The sequence below is a fragment of the Poromitra crassiceps genome, assembly GCF_964638095.1.
Source record: "Poromitra crassiceps genome assembly, chromosome: 10".
NCBI classification, from domain to species: Eukaryota; Metazoa; Chordata; class Actinopteri; order Beryciformes; family Melamphaidae; genus Poromitra; species Poromitra crassiceps.
The window spans coordinates 55,222,392-55,240,659 of record NC_139631.1 but is presented as its reverse complement, the minus strand read 5'-3'; the positions used below and the strand labels follow the sequence as shown (position 1 = coordinate 55,240,659).

General features: G+C 43.4%; 1 protein-coding gene across 1 annotated transcript in view; it reads right to left on the bottom strand.

Annotated features, from left to right (window-relative positions):
• Positions 1 to 18,268, bottom strand: part of pdzd2 (PDZ domain containing 2) — a gene marked incomplete at its 5' end in the record, with an annotated part of 174,875 nt that overhangs the window by 124,310 nt on the left and 32,297 nt on the right. Inside the window, one exon of the mRNA XM_083645507.1 lies at positions 11,566 to 12,073. Coding sequence (XP_083501633.1) covers positions 11,566 to 12,073 — 508 coding nt within the window. The remainder of the gene's footprint in view (positions 1 to 11,565; positions 12,074 to 18,268) is intronic.

Genomic DNA, 18,268 nt, shown 5'->3' with positions numbered 1-18,268 from the left:
CTCTGACTCTTCATCATAGAAAGCAACACAACATGATTTAACATCGGCTGTCAGGTCAAGTCACTGTTGCACTCTGACTCTTCATCATAGAAAGTAACACGACATGATTTAACACCGGCTGTCAGGTCAAGTCACTGTTGCACTGTTGCACTCTGACTCTTCATCATAGAAAGTAACACAACATGATTTAACACCGGCTGTAAGGTCAAGTCACTGTTGCACTGTTGCACTCTGACTCTTCATCATAGAAAGTAACACAACATGATTTAACACCGGCTGTAAGGTCAAGTCACTGTTGCACTGTTGCACTCTGACTCTTCATCATAGAAAGTAACACAACATGATTTAACACATTGAATGCCAGCCATGTTTTCATTCCTGTAGGTAAGTTGTGCCAGGGGTGTTTTTGACGATTCTGGCTCATTTTAGAACAGCCGAGGATTCTTTTCTGTTAAGAATTCATGAACACCAATCATCTAAAAATAACTAATAGAATGTGTGCTTTCTCTGTCTAAAAGAGTTAGTTTGCAGAGTTAGTAGTTATGTAGATATTAGCCGTTGAGTACAGCATGGTTTCAGCGTCTGGAAATTTATTCAGAGATAAATGGCTTTTTGTGAAACAGTCACTTTAACCATTCATTTTTGGCATCAGTAAGACCGTCAGACATTCTAAACAATAGTTTTGAACAGTAATTTCCTCCATAACAACAGGAAACACCCCTCTCATTCAAACTCCTCCCTCCGTGTGTCTTCTCCTCCTTCCTCCTGGCTCTAACAGCGGGCGTGTCAGAAGCGCGTTGCTGCTGCTGCCTGCCTGCCTGTCTGCGTGCGGCCGCTCTCGGGCAAGACGAGTCTGAAATGGATTACTGTCAAATCGCCTCGCCATTTCCTTGAATGGCTTGCTCCCGCGGTGTGTGTGTGTGTGTGTGTGTGTGTGTGTGTGTGTGTGTGTGTGTGTGTGTGTGTGTGTGTTCGCGCGTTGCTCCGCGGCTCCGGGGCGGAGGGGATCTCTGTCCGTTCTGTGTGTGTGTCTCCGGGCTTCTGACTGTAAAATCGCCAAGCCATTTCCGCGGGAGGAGGCTGCTTTTGGTCCACGGGTCCGTGGCTGTGGCTTCTATCTGTCTCTGTCGCCACTTAGTGGTCGGTAAAATAGATTACACACATTGTCTTGCTCCAATAGTTATCTCGAAGATGTAAAAGGGGTTGATTGATGTCCCACCGTCAAAAAAACATGTAAGACGAGTTATTTCGGCTCTGGCACTTAAGCGTTGGATTATGTAAGACGAATTATTTCGGCTATGGCACTTAAGGTGTTAACATCGGCTGTCAGGTCAAGTCACTGTTGCACTCTGACTCTTCATCATAGAAAGTAACACAACATGATTTAACACCGGCTGTAAGGTCAAGTAGCTGTTGCACTCTGACTCTTCATCATAGAAAGTAACACAACATGATTTAACACCGGCTGTAAGTAGGGATGCACCGATTGCCATTTTCTTGGCCGATTCCGATTTCCGATTTTTGAATAGTCTGACTTGCCGATACCGATTTTTGCCGATTCCGATTTTTTTTTCTAAAAACAACAATTGACAGCTTACACAAACGTTTTTGTAACTTTGTTTAAAAATTAAGATTCATAGAACAATTCTTACATCTAATGGGGATCCAAATAAACAAATAAACAATTCTTATCATTTGCATGAAGTAGCCTAGGACCTTCTCACTCAAACACATCTCAAAATAAAAGTGTTCCAGGTTAGGCTACTGGACAGAGCTTTTTTGTGCAAATACAATGAATACAAAAATTAAATTAAATCCAATAGCCTATATCCCACAGCTATCATGCATTTACTTTTCCAAAAGAAAACAGGTGCAACAGAACATCAAAATGATCCATGGACAAGGAGTTTATAGCCTGGCTCCAGACCAGTCCTCTTGAGTAGAGGGGAAATGAGTTTATGAGTTACAGTAACGATCTTCAGTCTGAATATCAGGCGGAGTTTACACACAGTCCGAAGTTTGGTATGCGTATTTTTATCTGCCATCCGAAAAAATATCGTCACGCACAGAAAACGTTGCACACTTGTGAGTCCGATGCATTTTTATTATTATGTCCGTCGTTCTCATGTCGTTCTATTTGCAATACGAAACAAATAGTCTCTCCTGTATCCACGTCACGTTACAACATGACTTGACAGGCTGAGGCAGCAGCGCTGATGTGGAATGGAAAAGCAGGTCGGGGAATGGTATACTGGACACACTCGCCAAGCCGGCTGTGCGCGGTGGCGGGTTGCTGGAGCACCGCTTCCCGGGGAGAGAGAGCATAGAGAGGGGGGCCAGTGAGGTGAAGCGAGCCGCTCTGACTGGACTCCAGCCGAGCGGGACACGGCCGCATCTCTGTCTCCACGGCTTATTTTCGACTTGCATGTGTGACAAACTGCGAGCTTTGTCTACTTCACTGACGGTGAAAAAAATCCACAACGAGGAAGGTATGCTGGCGTGTGTGGTGTGGTGGCTGGGTGCCTGTCTCGGTGCTTTGGGGTGCGCGCACGTCATGTGAAAATCGGCTCACAGAATCGGCTATTTAGAGTGACCGGAACAGATCACCGATCGAGGCCGATCACGTGAAAATCGGCCATTTCCGGTCACGTGCCGATCGATCGGTGCATCCCTAGCTGTAAGGTCAAGTAGCTGTTGCACTTACACTCACATGGAGGACCACAATGGACCACACACTCTCTTACACATGGAGGACCACAATGGGCCTTCACTGTGTTTTTATCCTTTTGATTCCTTTTTTAACTTGTACTAATGAAATTGTACTAATGAACTTGTACTTGCACTTTAATTGAGTCACTAAATGTGACCTCTTGTATCGCCTCAGTCATATGATCAGCGATGTTTCAACTTGTTGACAGGCAGCCAACATCCTTCCATTTTGTTGCTTTTTGTTTTTCTCCCCCATATAATTATTGCTGTATTACATTCTAGGTTTTTCTCTCTCTCAACTCCCATGACCTTTGACCTTGTATGCAAATAGAACATGATGCTGGCCCATGAAAACTGGGCCAAAGCTTCACCAGCCTCTTGTTCATTTGAACACTTTTGATGTGGATTCATTAGCATCTGAAAAGCCTCTTGCTCTCCATCTTCAATTTCTGAAAGAGCAGGCGGCAAGAGCGTGATGTCACACTCTCCTCAGACACATGACAGAGCGTGATGTCAGCAACATTGACTACGTTTACATGCACACAATATTACAATATAGCTTTTTGCCCATATTGGGAAAATGACAATATTCCGACTACGGTAAATGAATAATCCACTAATATTCCCGTTTACGTGCAGCCGTAGCTCGCCCTCCCCGACACGTGAGGGAGGGGGGGGGGGAGAGAGAGATGCAGGTAGTCCGAGCCACAGAGTTTTTCTGTTGAGAATAAACAGAGCAGCACTATTCTTACGAGCATCACTTGGTCCATTTCAGGAGCTTGCTGCTGAAAAGTTTGGCATTGCGCATCCAAGTCTTTCATAAAAAGTAGTAGCCTACGTTATTACCTCGCAGGCTCGCAAGCATTGTGGATTTCCATGGGCACTGGGCACTATAGGCTACTCTCTCTCTCTCTCTTTAAATCGATGTTTCTCATCTCCTCCCGATCAGAAATGTCGGCATTTCTTTTTGCATGCCAGAGATGATGGATTATTATGATTATATTGCGCTTTCTAGCACACATCAGCTGACCACAAACAGGCAACATGCATCGCAAACTGCTGTAAAAACCCTGATTGAGACGCATATTCCGAATGCGCTGTATACATGATGAAAGAATCCTCCGAAAACCCGAATAATACTGGAATAACCCAGATGTCTTAATCGGAAAATGCAAAATTCGGAAAAAGGACAAATTTTTGGGACAAAAACGTAGTGATTGAGGATATAAGTCGCGTACAAGCGTTATTTTGTCCAACCAGATATTGGCTTATTTAGATATACAGTAGATCTATTGCTAATGACACATGTCACACAACAGCCTGTGCAACAGCCTGTGCTCCCTGTTACCCTCAGGGAGGAGATACAGGGTCCCAAAAGCACGCACAAATCGCTTGAGGGACAGTTTCTTCCCGCAGGCCACGAGACTCCTTAACATACAGTACATAAATAAACTCCCAACAATCATGTAGTAGCTGTACTATAGCTGCTACCAGTCCATTACGTATGTCTAATGTTTAATTGTATTTAAAGTATGTCCATGCCATTTGCACCTATGTGCAGTGAATATGTCACTGTCTTTGACTTGTCTTATTGCTTTACTGCCTTATTGCTTGTTGCTTCTCTTGTTTTCCTGCACCTAGCCTATATGCCCTGTTATTTTGCAACGGAGTCTACAGAACAAGAATTTCACACGTGATACTTGTACTACGGAGTGACAATAAAAATCTTGAATCTTGAATGTCATATATTTTCAATTATTGTCAGTATTACTCTAAAACTGAACATATTAACCCCTCTGGAGTCGATGGATGCGGCTGTCAAACATTAAGAACAATCTCTACTAGTATAATTAGAGAGTGGCACGGCGCACAATAGAGAGCCGCAGAAATAAGTCTGGAAAACATGGATGCTGGAAAACACATCCGGGGTCTTCACTGTTTTTGCCTATGGGATTTTTTAATGGGTTTTTGGCGCACTGCTTTAAATAAGGTCTGTTTAGTTTAGTTTAGTTTAGTTTATTAGGATCCCCATTAGTCGCAGCAGGATGCTACGGCTATTCTTCGTCTGTGGTTAACGCAAGCTTATTCAAATGCAAACCAGTGTTCAGCATGATAATCTTCACACATGAGGACCACTTTTATGAGTTTTGAACTTTTACGTGCCGTTAAAAGGGCAACCAGCTAGTTTAAGAAAAAAAAACGGCTAAATGAGACTACACTGTCGACGGGGATATTATACGTCATCATGCCAAAGATCGAACACGGACATTCTCTTTCCCTCACCTGGTTCAGTCCGGGTTCAGTCAGTTCAGTCACACAGCTATTACCCACTCGCTCTTTCAAACTAGATGTATTAGTAAAACTCACACGCTATATCAATGCACAGCAGCACAACAACTCCTGTCACCTAACCTCGTGTCACCATGCTCTCTCAGGGGAGACTCAGGAGACCCCAACACTCAGTCCCGCCCAGCCGCCCAATTAGCCAATAGCAGTTTAGAGAAACGTGAAGTACCTCTAGACTAGGGCTGCCACAATTAGTCGACTAGTCGCGATGACGTCGATTACCAAAATCGTCGCCGACGTATTTGGTAATCGACGTCATCGCATGTTTTTTTTAATCTGAAAAAAAGAAAAAAACTTTTGTTTTGTTTCCCCGAAGCTGCTGCTGGCGGTGGCCTCACTGGCTGGCCTGGCCTCCAGGCGTCTCCGTCCTGTCTTTGATGCACATGCGCATGCGCAGTCATCCGGGGAAAACGTGACATCACCGGAAAAACAAGCAGCTTGCTCCATAGAAAAAATGTCTAGCCATCCTCGTACGTCCAAAGTGTGGGAGCGTTTCACCCACAATGATGTGAAATGCAAAATCTGCTAAATAAACGGAACTCGCTTATCATGACAGCACGAGTATGATGCGCGAGCATCTCAAAAGGAAGCACGTTGCGGCGAATGCAGACGATGATGGAGATGAAGGCTAATTAGCTTGTTAGCTCACTCACAATTTTTAGCTGCTAACATTAGCTATTGACTAACAATATTAACATTAAAAGCCTTGCTGTAATGTTGTCATCATAGCGACGTTAAGATCATGTGTTGCTGACGGGAATACTGGAAACCTCATTTTACTCAGCAGTTTGCACTCTCTACTTACTTTTTTCGTTTGAGGCCTGAAAAGACTGAAACAATTTATTTTTGTTGATATTTTGGTTGCAGTACATAGTGAATAGTTTTTGGTTCCATTTCCATTCCACGTAGTAGTGCCCTAATTTTATTTTCCATTATTCATTCAATGGATAGTAGATATTTCATTGCACTATATGTTTTCAATTTCAATGTGTACTATTTTGCAATTTGCACTATATTACATTTATTACATGCAAGTACAGATTGATGCCAGATATAAATATGCTGCTACATGCTCTAAACTTTAAAGTTAATTAAAAGATGATTTCTGAGTGAATTATGATCTTAATTGTCTTTATTTTTAGTTGGCACATGCTTAAAACAACTTGAAGCTAAATGTATAAGCTGATGATAGTTAAATCAGAGCGATTGAGTAATTGTGCGATAAGCTGCAATTTATGATCCGATTAGTCGACTAATTGTTAAAATAATCGGTGACTAGTCAACTATCAAAATAATCGTTTGTGGCAGCCCTACTCTAGACTGACCAATCAGAAGCAGTTAAAGACGAGCAATACTAGCAAGTTAGTTTGTCACACGTGTGGAGCTGTTTGACAGTGTTACCAAACTATAAAGTGATCTTGCAATGGTCCCACACACTGCTCTCTGTCAGCTCACAGTCACAACACTCTAACACTAAAGGTTGAATTTGGCTGTGGTGACGTGACGTGGAAGCCTATGCGACACTGTGTGTTAGTTCTGGAATAGCTTAGCATGAGCTTTTTACTTATATGGCTCACATTTATGCTTAAAAACTCATGAAAGTGGTCCTCATGTGTGAAGATTATCCTGCTGAACACAGGTTTGCATTTGAATAAGCTTGCATTAACCACAGACCTTATTTGAAGCATCGCGCCAAAAACCCATTCACAAATCCCATAGGCAGAAACAGTGAAGAACCGACTACAGCGAGCGACTACAGAAATACGTCATCCCTGCGGTATAGCTCAACTGCGCATGCGCGAAGCGGGTGAGCGCATGCATCTGCGAGAGGGAAAACCAACGAGGTATGGTAGAAATTAGCGATGAGGAGGAGGAGGATGGGAAGGACGATGACGAGGCACGGTAGGAATAGAGTACCACAGGAATGACGTATTTTTGTAGGCTCAACCAGAAATCGCTGCCATTTTGGTTCATCAGTGGAAAAGTCTATGGGGTTTTAGAATGGCTGGCCCACATCAGGTCCTGGTGGATGTTGACTCCCAGGTACTTAAAGCTGTTTACCCTTTCCACCACTGTGCCGTTGATGGTTACTGGGGGGTGAGTCTTCTTCCCCTTACTGTAATCTACAATGACCTCCTTGGTCTTAAGAGACGTTCAGTGAGGGGTGGTTGTCCTCAACCCCCATCTCCTGTCCTGTCTCTGGGGATTGACCCAGACTCACATCATTCAGCCCTCTATATTACTCAGGACAGGAAGTGGTAGATTAGAGCAGCTCCTTGGAGCTACTGCCCCCTGGATCTTTGAGGGAGGTATTACAACAACTTCTAAATTCTCCACAGTCCCCTTTACGTCCAGACGGAGGGCATCATGGGCATGCACAGAAAGAACACGGCCAGAGAGGAATCAGTTTACATAACATTTTTCTTTTGATCGGTTTATGAAAAGGTTTAAACTACCCCTCTGCAACCCATTGGAATGTCAATGGGTTGGGGCCTGTTTAATCTGATTGAGGTGTTTACAATATACATGTATGGAGCATTTTTAATCTGTTAAACCTATTATAATCTGATTATTAGGCTCCATATAATGTGCTCTACTGACCATGATGAAGTCCAGCCATTAGCGGCACGGTGGGGTGACAGGGGTGGAATATGTGAGGGCATTATCCTGAGGGAGGGACCCTTTAACAATTTAGATAGGAAATCCTGATCTTCCAGGCTTATACACTTAAAACCATGAGTTCTGATGGCTTTCACAACAGATTACAGTTGAGAGCTAGGTCAGTGTAGTTAGGTCAGTGCACGCTTGGTCAGTTACACAATCAGAGCTTGGCTGACACAGTCACTGAGCGTTCCTGGAGCTTCAAACACCATCAAGCCACGATGATCTCATAAGAGAACATCTAGATGATCTTATGGACTGAGAGGATCTGAAGTCTCACAAATGGGCAATGGTAGCTAGTACACAATTAGGAGTTTCCACATAATTATTTGCCAATTTCTACAGAGGCACCATTGAGAGCCTCCTGACCAGCTGCTTCACTACCTGGTACAGGAACTGTACCACCATGGACCGCAAGGCGCTGAGAAGGGTGAGGTGCGCGGCCCAGCATGTGACAGCATGTGATCTGCCAAAACTGCAGGATCTGTACACTCAGCGGTGCCTCAGGAAGTCCCGGAAGATCATCAAGGACATGACCCACCCGCACAACAGCATGTTCTCCCTGCTGCCCTCAGGGAGGAGATACAGGGTCCAGAAGGCACGTACAAACCGTCTGCGGAATAGTTTCTTCCCGCAGGCCACGAGACTCCTTAACAGATAACACACATGCATGCACACACACACACTCACACACACACACACACACACACACACACACACACTCACACCCTTTAGGGCGATAATTCCACTCATGTTTGAATACAAATCCAATTGCTGGGTACAAGTTGGCTAGCATAATTACTAAAATAAACAAAAGACTAATATTGGTTGCATGGTTGAGCAATATTGATCCAATGAAGCCACATTAGCGTTCATATATTACATTAAGGAACGTCCGTGTCCATCATTTATTTCAATGTCCGCTATCAAGAGCCATTCAGTTGGTTAATGAAATGGCTGGGCTGGGCGCAGAGTGTTTGGTGTGTGTGTTTGTGTGTGTGCTGGGCGCAGAGTGTTTGATGTGTGTGTTTGTGTGTGTGCTGGGCGCAGAGTGTTTGGTGTGTGTGTTTGTGTGTGTGCTGGGCACAGAGTGTTTGATGTGTGTGTTTATGTGTGTGCTGGGCGCAGAGTGTTTGGTGTGTGTGTTTGTGTGTGTGCTGGGCGCAGAGTGTTTGATGTGTGTGTGTGTGTGTGTGCTGGGCGCAGAGTGTTTGATGTGTGTGTTTGTGTGTGTGCTGGGCAGAGTGTTTGATGTGTGTGTTTGTGTGTGTGCTGGGCGCAGAGTGTTTGGTGTGTGTGTTTGTGTGTGTGCTGGGCGCAGAGTGTTTGATGTGTGTGTCTGTGTGTGTGTGTGTGTGTGTGTGTGTGTGTGTGTGTGCTGGGCGCAGAGTGTTTGGTGTGTGTGTTTGTGTGTGTGCTGGGCGCAGAGTGTTTGATGTGTGTGTTTGTGTGTGTGCTGGGCGCAGTGTGTTTGATGTGTGTGTTTGTGTGTGTGTGTGTGTGTGTGTTTGTGTGTGTGCTGGGCGCAGAGTGTTTGATGTGTGTGTGTGTGTGTGTGTGTGTGTGTGTGTGTGTGTGTGTGTGTGTGTGTGTGTGTGTGTGTGTGTGTGCTGGGCGCAGAGTGTTTGGTGTGTGTGTGTGTGTGTGTGTGTGTGGGTGTGCTGGGCGCAGAGTGTTTGGTGTGTGTGTTTGTGTGTGTGCTGGGCGCAGAGTGTTTGATGTGTGTGTTTGTGTGTGTGTGTGTGTGTGTGTGTGTGCTGGGCGCAGAGTGTTTGGTGTGTGTGTGTGTGTGTGTGCTGGGCGCAGAGTGTTTGGTGTGTGTGTGTGTGTGTGTGTGTGTGCTGGGCGCAGAGTGTTTGATGTGTGTGTGTGTGTGTGTGTGTGTGCTGGGCACAGAGTGTTTGATGTGTGTGTGTGTGTGTGTGTGTGTGTGCTGGGCGCAGAGTAGACTCAGCCCTCAGTCTTAATCCGTTTCACTCCTGTAAGACTGAGAATATTACTATTTAAATCTTTGCATAACGTTAGGTGGCGCTGTTGGAAGCCTTTCATCGGAGAACCAATCATGAGTGTTGTGGGCGGGCCTGCTTTCTGGGGGCAGTGACGCTCATGCAGAACCAGTGTTTCGCAAAACATCGCCGCGTTTGCGGAGCAACATATTAATCACTTAGAAACAAACATAACCTGGTAATAGGACGTGTTTCATCCGGCCCCGGTGACTAGAGGTCTTTTCCCCAGCGATAAGCCCGACTCCCGAGGCTACGTTACAGAGCCTGCTGATGACTCACAGTAGCAAGCGGACCACTTCCGGGTAGGAAAAATTATAGTAAAATAAACAACAGGTATAAACTCTCTTTGCAGCACATCGGTGTCTTGCTCTATATTGGAACTATGATAAATGGCATTGCCGCTACCAAATAAAATTCTAATAATAAATGTAGGCGTGTCTGCTGCCGGCCGTTCTCGCCGGGCTCTGACAGACAGTTTCTGACAGTGAAATTCCAAGACGTTTGGTGGCGCAGCTCACCAAACGTCTGGGAGCCGAGACTAGGCGCAGAGTGTTTGGTGTGTGTGTGTGTGTGTGTGCTGGGCGCAGAGTGTTTGATGTGTGTGTGTGCTGGGCGCAGAGTGTTTGATGTGTGTGTGTGTGTGTTGGGCGCAGAGTGTTTGATGTGTGTGTGTGTGCTGGGCGCAGAGTGTTTGATGTGTGTGTGTGTGTGTGTGTGTGTGTGTTGGGCGCAGAGTGTTTGATGTGTGTGTGTGTGTGTGTGTGTGTGTGTGTGTGTGTGTGTGTGTGCTGGGCGCAGAGTGTTTGATGTGGGAGATTCAAGCTGTCAAAAGGCAAGAGCTGTCAAAAGGGAACAAAACGCTCGCTCCTCGCCAATCGCGGCGCTTGTCTGCTGCATAGGTGCGTAGGTGCGTAGGTGCGTAGGTGCGTAGGTGGGCGCAGGGCGTGGTCTGCCCGAAACCACGGTGGGTTCCATAATAACGCCATTATTACAAAATGCAGAGAAACTTATTTGGAACACTGGGAAAATAATCCAAATGGAGATTTTAATATTATTTGGCCAATAAAGAGTGAAAATGAATTAGTGGGTATGAATAGCTAGCTCTATACTATCAGAGATAGAAAGCAGAGACATATTCTAACCAAGTATAGTCACAGTGACCGCCAATAAACAATTGAAACAGGTACATGTAGACATAGGAAATGTTGGCAAGCCAAAGAAAACAGAATATGTGGTTGCAGGGTTGAGACCGAGATGCAAATGTGAAAAACTCAAACCACCCAGAGAATGTACTTTAACAAATTCAGCTCCCAAATGATGAACTCCAAAGAGCTTGATGATGAGCCCAAACTAGGAATTGTCCTCAGAGAAGGAACACAACAGATCTGGCTGCACAATATGTACTATATGTGCTCCTGACTGAAGTACAGTCACCGGCCGCTTCTTTTCACCTGATGGCAAGGGTTTTCATCAGCAGGAAGTAGCAACTAAGCTGGAATAAATTACAATTTTGATTAAATTTACTCCAAAATATATATTTTTTTAATTTAACGGGTCAAAATTAGCATGACAAATTCAAATTTATGCAATTCAAACAATCTCTGCTGGCACTAATACCCATTTTCCATTAACATATATGCAGCAAATTCTGGATTCTGGAATGGATTCTATCAACAAAGGAGCCAGGTTTAGGCAGTTTAGACACCATTTTTATTAATCTGGCAACATTTGCTTCTTGGACATGGTATTAATTTTCATGTCAATGTATTTCAAAATTGTATTTGTTTTGGTCCATTCTCTGGATCTAGCAGTTTGAACTCTGCGTGTCTGTGCTGTGTCTTACCTGGCTTGATGGTTCGTTGCTGAGTGAATCTCCTTTGCATTCTGATAGGCGACTATGAGGCCATGCAGGTAAGGTGGCAGCCAGCCTGTCTTGTGGGAGACGGGGAACAGTTTTCATATGAGGTAAGTTGTCTGCTGCTGCAGGTGTGTCTGTGTCTGTGGAAAGTTTGCAGCTTGTGTCCTCTTCTGGAAGAAGGACCTCTGCATCCATGCAGACAGAAGAGCTGTGGCCATGGTAAGCTGTGGTATGTTTGCTATCCTTGCTGTCTCGATTGAAGGACGATCGGGATATGACCCCAAACTTGCGCGTCCGTTTGCCGTTCTGCAGCGGGCTGCCGGGTGGCTCGGAGGAGGTGGAGCTACACTGCTCCTCTGCATAGCCGCCCATCCCATCGCTCAGAGGAACACTGGCACTGCCATTACACGGAGGGGGAGGAGCCTTTCGCTTGATTCGCCGCAGCATTATCAGGTAGATGCAACCCCCATTCCAGCACTGGTCAGCCAGGTAACTGTAAAGAGAGGAGAAAAGAATCATGCTGTCAATACAGTGTTATTACGGACTCCTGGCAATCTAATTATCGAGGGCCCCCTGTGGCTAAAAATGGAAGCCAGCTCTATTGCATACTTTTCCCTGTCAGGCATGTTATTTTCTAAGCTAGAGATGCCTGGGGCTTTAACAAATTTAGGTTTTGTTGTGAAAAATTCTGTCAGAACCCTAAGCCAGGTTAGAAGCGTTTTGAATATACCTGATGTTTCTGTTCATACACCAATTTGTTTTAATCACTCTTTTTTGTCCTCGCGGTCAGACAGAACCGTGCCTGGAGTGAGAAAGGACTGGTTTCCATCAGAGACCTACTGTATACATAGATGGTTATTTTGCATCCTTTTATCTTCTGAGGAGGAAATTTTAATTGCTCAACACACATTGGCTTGGATACCTACAAGTAAGACATTGGGCTCTATCTTCCGACAGGCGCTATCCCCTAATAGCGCTTGAGCACCTGTTTGCGCGTGCCTTAAGGCAGGGAAGATAGCAGTCCGCCTTGCACCGTCCGCCAGGTGTTATGCTGAGTTTTGCACCCCAGCGCCGGCAGCATCCCCACCTCACGGGAGCATATTGTAATGATTTACACAGAAATTTAACTGTTTAAAAGTGATATAATTGCCTGGTAGACGTGACCTCCCTAATTTCTAAGTTAAAACAGCCCCAAAATATGTTGGGGATGCAATTCTCGGCCGGGATGCGGAAACGTTCACGGCACGAGTCGCAGACGCAAATTAGAGCCATGCCAAAATCATCTGCGCCCCAAAATGCCTGCGCAAACGGGATTTGGGCGGTCTTAACTACCAGAATTATTCACAGGTGTGGCTAGGCAATGCTGGGCATTACGGCAATCAAAACCAATCAGATTCCCGTCTCGCAATGGCTGTTTGTGCGAGGCATGCAGTATGCTGTAATTCTCTCCATGCGTAATAGAGTGTACTCAAACGTGCGAGGACAGAGAGAGCTTATTGACAGATCGTCTGTGGTGCCAACGACCCTCTGGGTTTTGAAGGTAAATAGTAGGGGTGTCACGATATTTCGTCGCACGATATATCGCGATATCGAAACGTCACGATATGCGTATCGTCAGAAAAAAATTATATCGGAAAAAAAAAAAAAAAAAAAAAAAAGGTTTTGCTCCTGAATAATAATAGAACAAATTTAGCAGAATCAACACACATGGGTGAGGGGGCAGACTACTACTGGCATGGCAAAACAGCTCAAGGGGTACATAAGATTACATAAGTTTAGGGACCATTGAGCATGAGTTATTTAAGAAAATTATTTACTTTTGTTAAAAAAAATATTGTTAAAATATCGTATCGTATCGTTATCGTGAACCCAATATCGTGTATCATATTGTATCGTGAAATTAGTGTATCGTGACACCCCTAGTAAATAGCCTATGTCCATTGTCCAACAAGTTTTCTAAATGAATTTCCCTCTTTGCGATGTGATAAAAGTTTCTCAGTGAGTTATAGTTGATTGCCTCACTGAATTATCTGCTAATACCCAATTTTAGCAGCATAATTTGATGTCCTGGCATGGCAAGGCTGTGTGTAATGACATATCCAAAAGGAATTCCACTTTCCACTGCGCTGCACTGCACGGAGATTACGGCTGCGCTCCCAGCGCAACGAGGTATTTGCGCGTAAGAGGTCCTTTTCAAAGCTCTTAGCGCAAAGTAATTGCTCGCTGCTGACGATAGGGTAATGCCATCTATCCCACATTTTAGCGCTGAAACGCCTGCTTTGGCATGGGGCAGCCAATGCCCAGTGCAATTATCACAGGCATGCGCTTGTGTCCGCCCCCAATTTGCATTGCGCACGGCGTTAAACGAGTGCAAACGCTAAATTAGCGCTTTTGGGAAGATAGGGCCCATTATGTTCAATCCAAGATTTGTGATTTTGAAGATCTACCAAATGAACATTCTTTTTTATGTTTTGTTAAGCCCCCCTCACTCCAGGCATCTAATTTCTAGATTTGTGTGTATATTTGATGGCTGCATCAGGGCCCCCACTGAGAGGAATAGAGAGGCATGGCAGGGGGAGCTTGGTGTTAATTTATCTGAAATTATATTGGACAGAAGTCTGTCTGTGGTCCAACTCTGCTCAATTAACAGCAGACACCAGCTGATTCAATTTAAAGTCACTCACTGTATTCATTATTCCAATTCTAGGCTGCACAAGATCTACCCTTCTGTCTCACCACTATGTGATCACTCATATCACCATATTACCATATCCAACATCTAACACCATATCTAGTCTCATTCTCATATTACCATATCCAACATCTAAGACCATATCTAGTAGTCTCATAGAACCATATTACCATATCCAACATCTAAGACCATATCTAGTCTCATAGAACCATATTACCATATCCAACATCTAAGACCATATCTAGTCTGATATCACCATATTCCAATATCCAAAATCTAATGTAAGAGAATATCTAGTCTCATATCACCAGATTACCATATCCAACATCTAAGACCATACAGTATCTAGTCTCATATCACCAGATCGATATATTGCCCAGCCCTAATTGTGATATACCTAGCATGACTACACGCTAGCATGACAAGGTTGGTACCAATGGATTCATGAGGTCTTCTAGTTATATGAGGGTTAGGGGTTAGGGGTTAGGGTTATATGAGGCCAGGCTCTTCACTCCAGCTTTACAAATGAGCTACATCCCATGTACTACAGCCTTTGAAAGATAGCATTGTCACGCCGCAAGAAGTAGAATAGTTCAACCTCAAGGGTGGGCAGAAAATACAACCATACCCCCCCGCCCCCGCACCAGCGGACAGCCAAAATATCTAAAACCCCCAGTGAACATAATACAGCTGTGGGACACAGAGAATCAGAGATACAATACACACAAGGTGCTTTAGCTCCATTTCATGCAGGGGTGTTTGATTTCACAAAGCCAAATAGCTCGTAGACTATCAGGGATTATGTGCATGTTTTAGTCAGATTATGCGGACTACATTTTGATACATGAAATCTGGCTCAAATAACAGATGCTGTTTATCATGGCATTGTCAAGTATCAAAGCCTCCTGTCATCTCCTGATATGCTGGACATTTGCTGAACAAGAAAACTATTACTATTACTATTACATTATGCATTTACACTGAATTCCACTGAAATTAAAACAGCAAGCAAAGGGAGGCAACAGATTTTCTCCAGAAGCACTGCATGAAGGGTGGAAAAAGTTACTGTATACATAAACTACAATGTTTACACATACAGAAAAAGACGATGCCATAAAAGCACGTTTTTGTTAGTGGCAATGAATGAGAAGAAAACAGTCAAGCACACACCTTGAACTCTGCTCTTACATTTGATACAAGTCAAAGGAGTCCTCCTCCCTGTCCTGTCCACTCTGAGCCCAGGCAGCAGACAGGCATTGCGGTAATGTCGTGCGCTTCAGTTTGCTTCGTGCTTTAACTCAGCAGCTATTCTCTCTGTCCTGCAAAGGTCCTGACTGCTGACTGACAACACTGATGCAACCTTCCCAACAAAGCATTTGCTTACAACCCCAAATGGAGTGGCAGACAATGATGAGAGGCCAAAACTAATCTGAAACAAAACCGTTTGAAACAAAACAAAACACTTTTACAGGCCAACCAGGAAAGGTCTGTTGACAAACTGTCTCCACATCTTTTGAGAAAAATGAAAATCAACTACATACTAAAGAAGAGTAAGAATAGACATTAAACTGGCTGTCTAGAATGAAAGTTGTACTTGAAAAATGCTTTGTAATTCAGGAAGAACAATAACAGGTTACCAGCGTGTGATAAATATTCACTGTGAAGCACTATAACAGGTGTGATCAATATTCACTGTGAAGCTCTATAACAGGTGTGATCAATATTCACTGTGAAGAACTATTAACAGGTTACCAGCGTGTGATCAATATTCACTGTGAAGAACTATTAACAGGTTACCAGCGTGTGATCAATATTAACTGTGAAGAACTATTAACAGGTTACCAGCGTGTGATCAATATTCACTGTGAATAACTATAACAGGTGTGATCAATATTCACTGTGAAGCTCTATAACAGGTGAGATCAATATTCACTGTGAAGCACTATAACAGGTGTGATCAATATTCACTGTGAAGAACTATTAACAGGTTACCAGCGTGTGATCAATATTCACTGTGAAGAACTATAACAGGTGTGATCAATATCCACTGTGAAGCTCTATAACAGATGTGATCAATATTCACTGTGAAGAACTATAACAGGTATGATCAATATTCACTGTGAAGAACTATAACAGGTGTGATCAATATTCACTGTGAAGAACTATAACAGGTGTGATCAATATCCACTGTGAAGCTCTATAACAGGTGTGATCAATATTGACTGTGAAGCACTATAACAGGTGTGATCAATATTCACTGTGAAGAACTATAACAGGTGTGATCAATATTCACTGTGAAGCACTATAACAGGTGTGATCAATATCCACTGTAAAGAACTATTAACTCATTTATGGCCAGTTTAGGACTGCCAATATTTAGCTCAGGCCAAATATTTTCATAATTGTTGGTCATCTTTCAAGACCCACAGTAAATTATCTATTAGCACCAAAGTGATTTGCAATACCTCAAAATGAAGATGTACGTCTCTGGGTTCACCAGGGGAAAAAAAGTGAGCTTTTAGCATGTTCTGTACTCTACTTATAGCCATTTATATACACCCTGTTTTCACCAAAAAGGTCTCTCTGAGAAGAGAAATTGGAGAAAAGGGCATTTTTGTAAAGGACACAATCTCACGCAGAACTCGCTCTCAATTCTTTTATTTTTAACTGTATTGACATCAGACATGTAAATATTATTCGTTATGACACAAATGACAAAATAAATAAATATATATACCGTATATATATATACATGAAGTGCTTTTTAGGCCGGTGCTTGCACTGGCCTATAGGAGCAAGTGTGTCCCAATCGCTCCTGTCACCCTTCCTGGCACCCTTTCATCAAGATGGGCTTTTACTTTGAAATTTGTTTTATTTGACGAATGTCAGGTTTCGGACTTCCTGTCTGCCCTGGTCTGATCTTGTTTAGCTTGACAGAGTCGCTCACGGCCGGCGCCCATGTTAACGTTACACGCGACGCAACAAATAAACAAACACACATTTCCCAGTGTCTCTGGACATCAACAGTAGCGGGAGACGTCTCCCCTTCCAGCAAATATACATGAATGTTATGCATAAGGAACATGAACATCTTACCGCGAGGCAGAGAGCTAAGATAAGTAGCTAACAGCTGAGCTAAGTAGGCTATTATAGCGTGTTAGCTGATCGGAAAAGCATGTAAACAGCGGTGAGATCTCCTTTATTAAAGTATGCAACCATTTCCAATGAACAAATGACATGTAGCCTTCAACTTTAAAACAAAACAATGTGCTTCTGCTTACTTCTTACATTCAACTCTGTATGGCAGTGAGTGCAGACAGTGCAACACCAGTGGCATGTAGCCCTCAAGTATTTTAAACAAAAACAATAGTGCTTCTGCTGCTTACTTAGCCTCCATTCAACTTTTTATGGCAGACCTGTTCAAAGAATTCAAGGTGGGTTCATTCTTCTAAACGGTGTAAAATAACACGTTTAACAACATATCAAACGGACCTTATCCTGTCACATTAGTTTTTGAGATAGCTGGCAATGCATTGTGTAACCAAAAAAACGTTTGGCTAACGTTAACGTTAACGTGTATTGTAATGGAATCTTTATGGGACACGGCTAATACCTGGCACAGCGTTAGCTAGCATAGTGTAGCACGTGTGCAATGCAAATGGAATCATTATGGAACTATGGCTAAGTTTGGCTCTTAGCCGTGTCCCATAATGATTCCATTACAAATATTGCATTGCACACGTGACATGTTATTTTACTAAAAATAATACATTTTACCATCATTTCAAGTAGAATGATACCACCCAAGTAAGAATATGTCAAGTGTTTCAAGTGCTTTACTGAAATATTTGGACCATATAATGATAATACAATTATCTCAACCTTAAAAGGTTACATATAGGTGCCAAAAAGCCATACATTCACATCAAACAACAAAGAAAAACAACAATTATAATTCAAGTTTAAACAGTAAGTGTGCAGCTGCAGCATTTATAA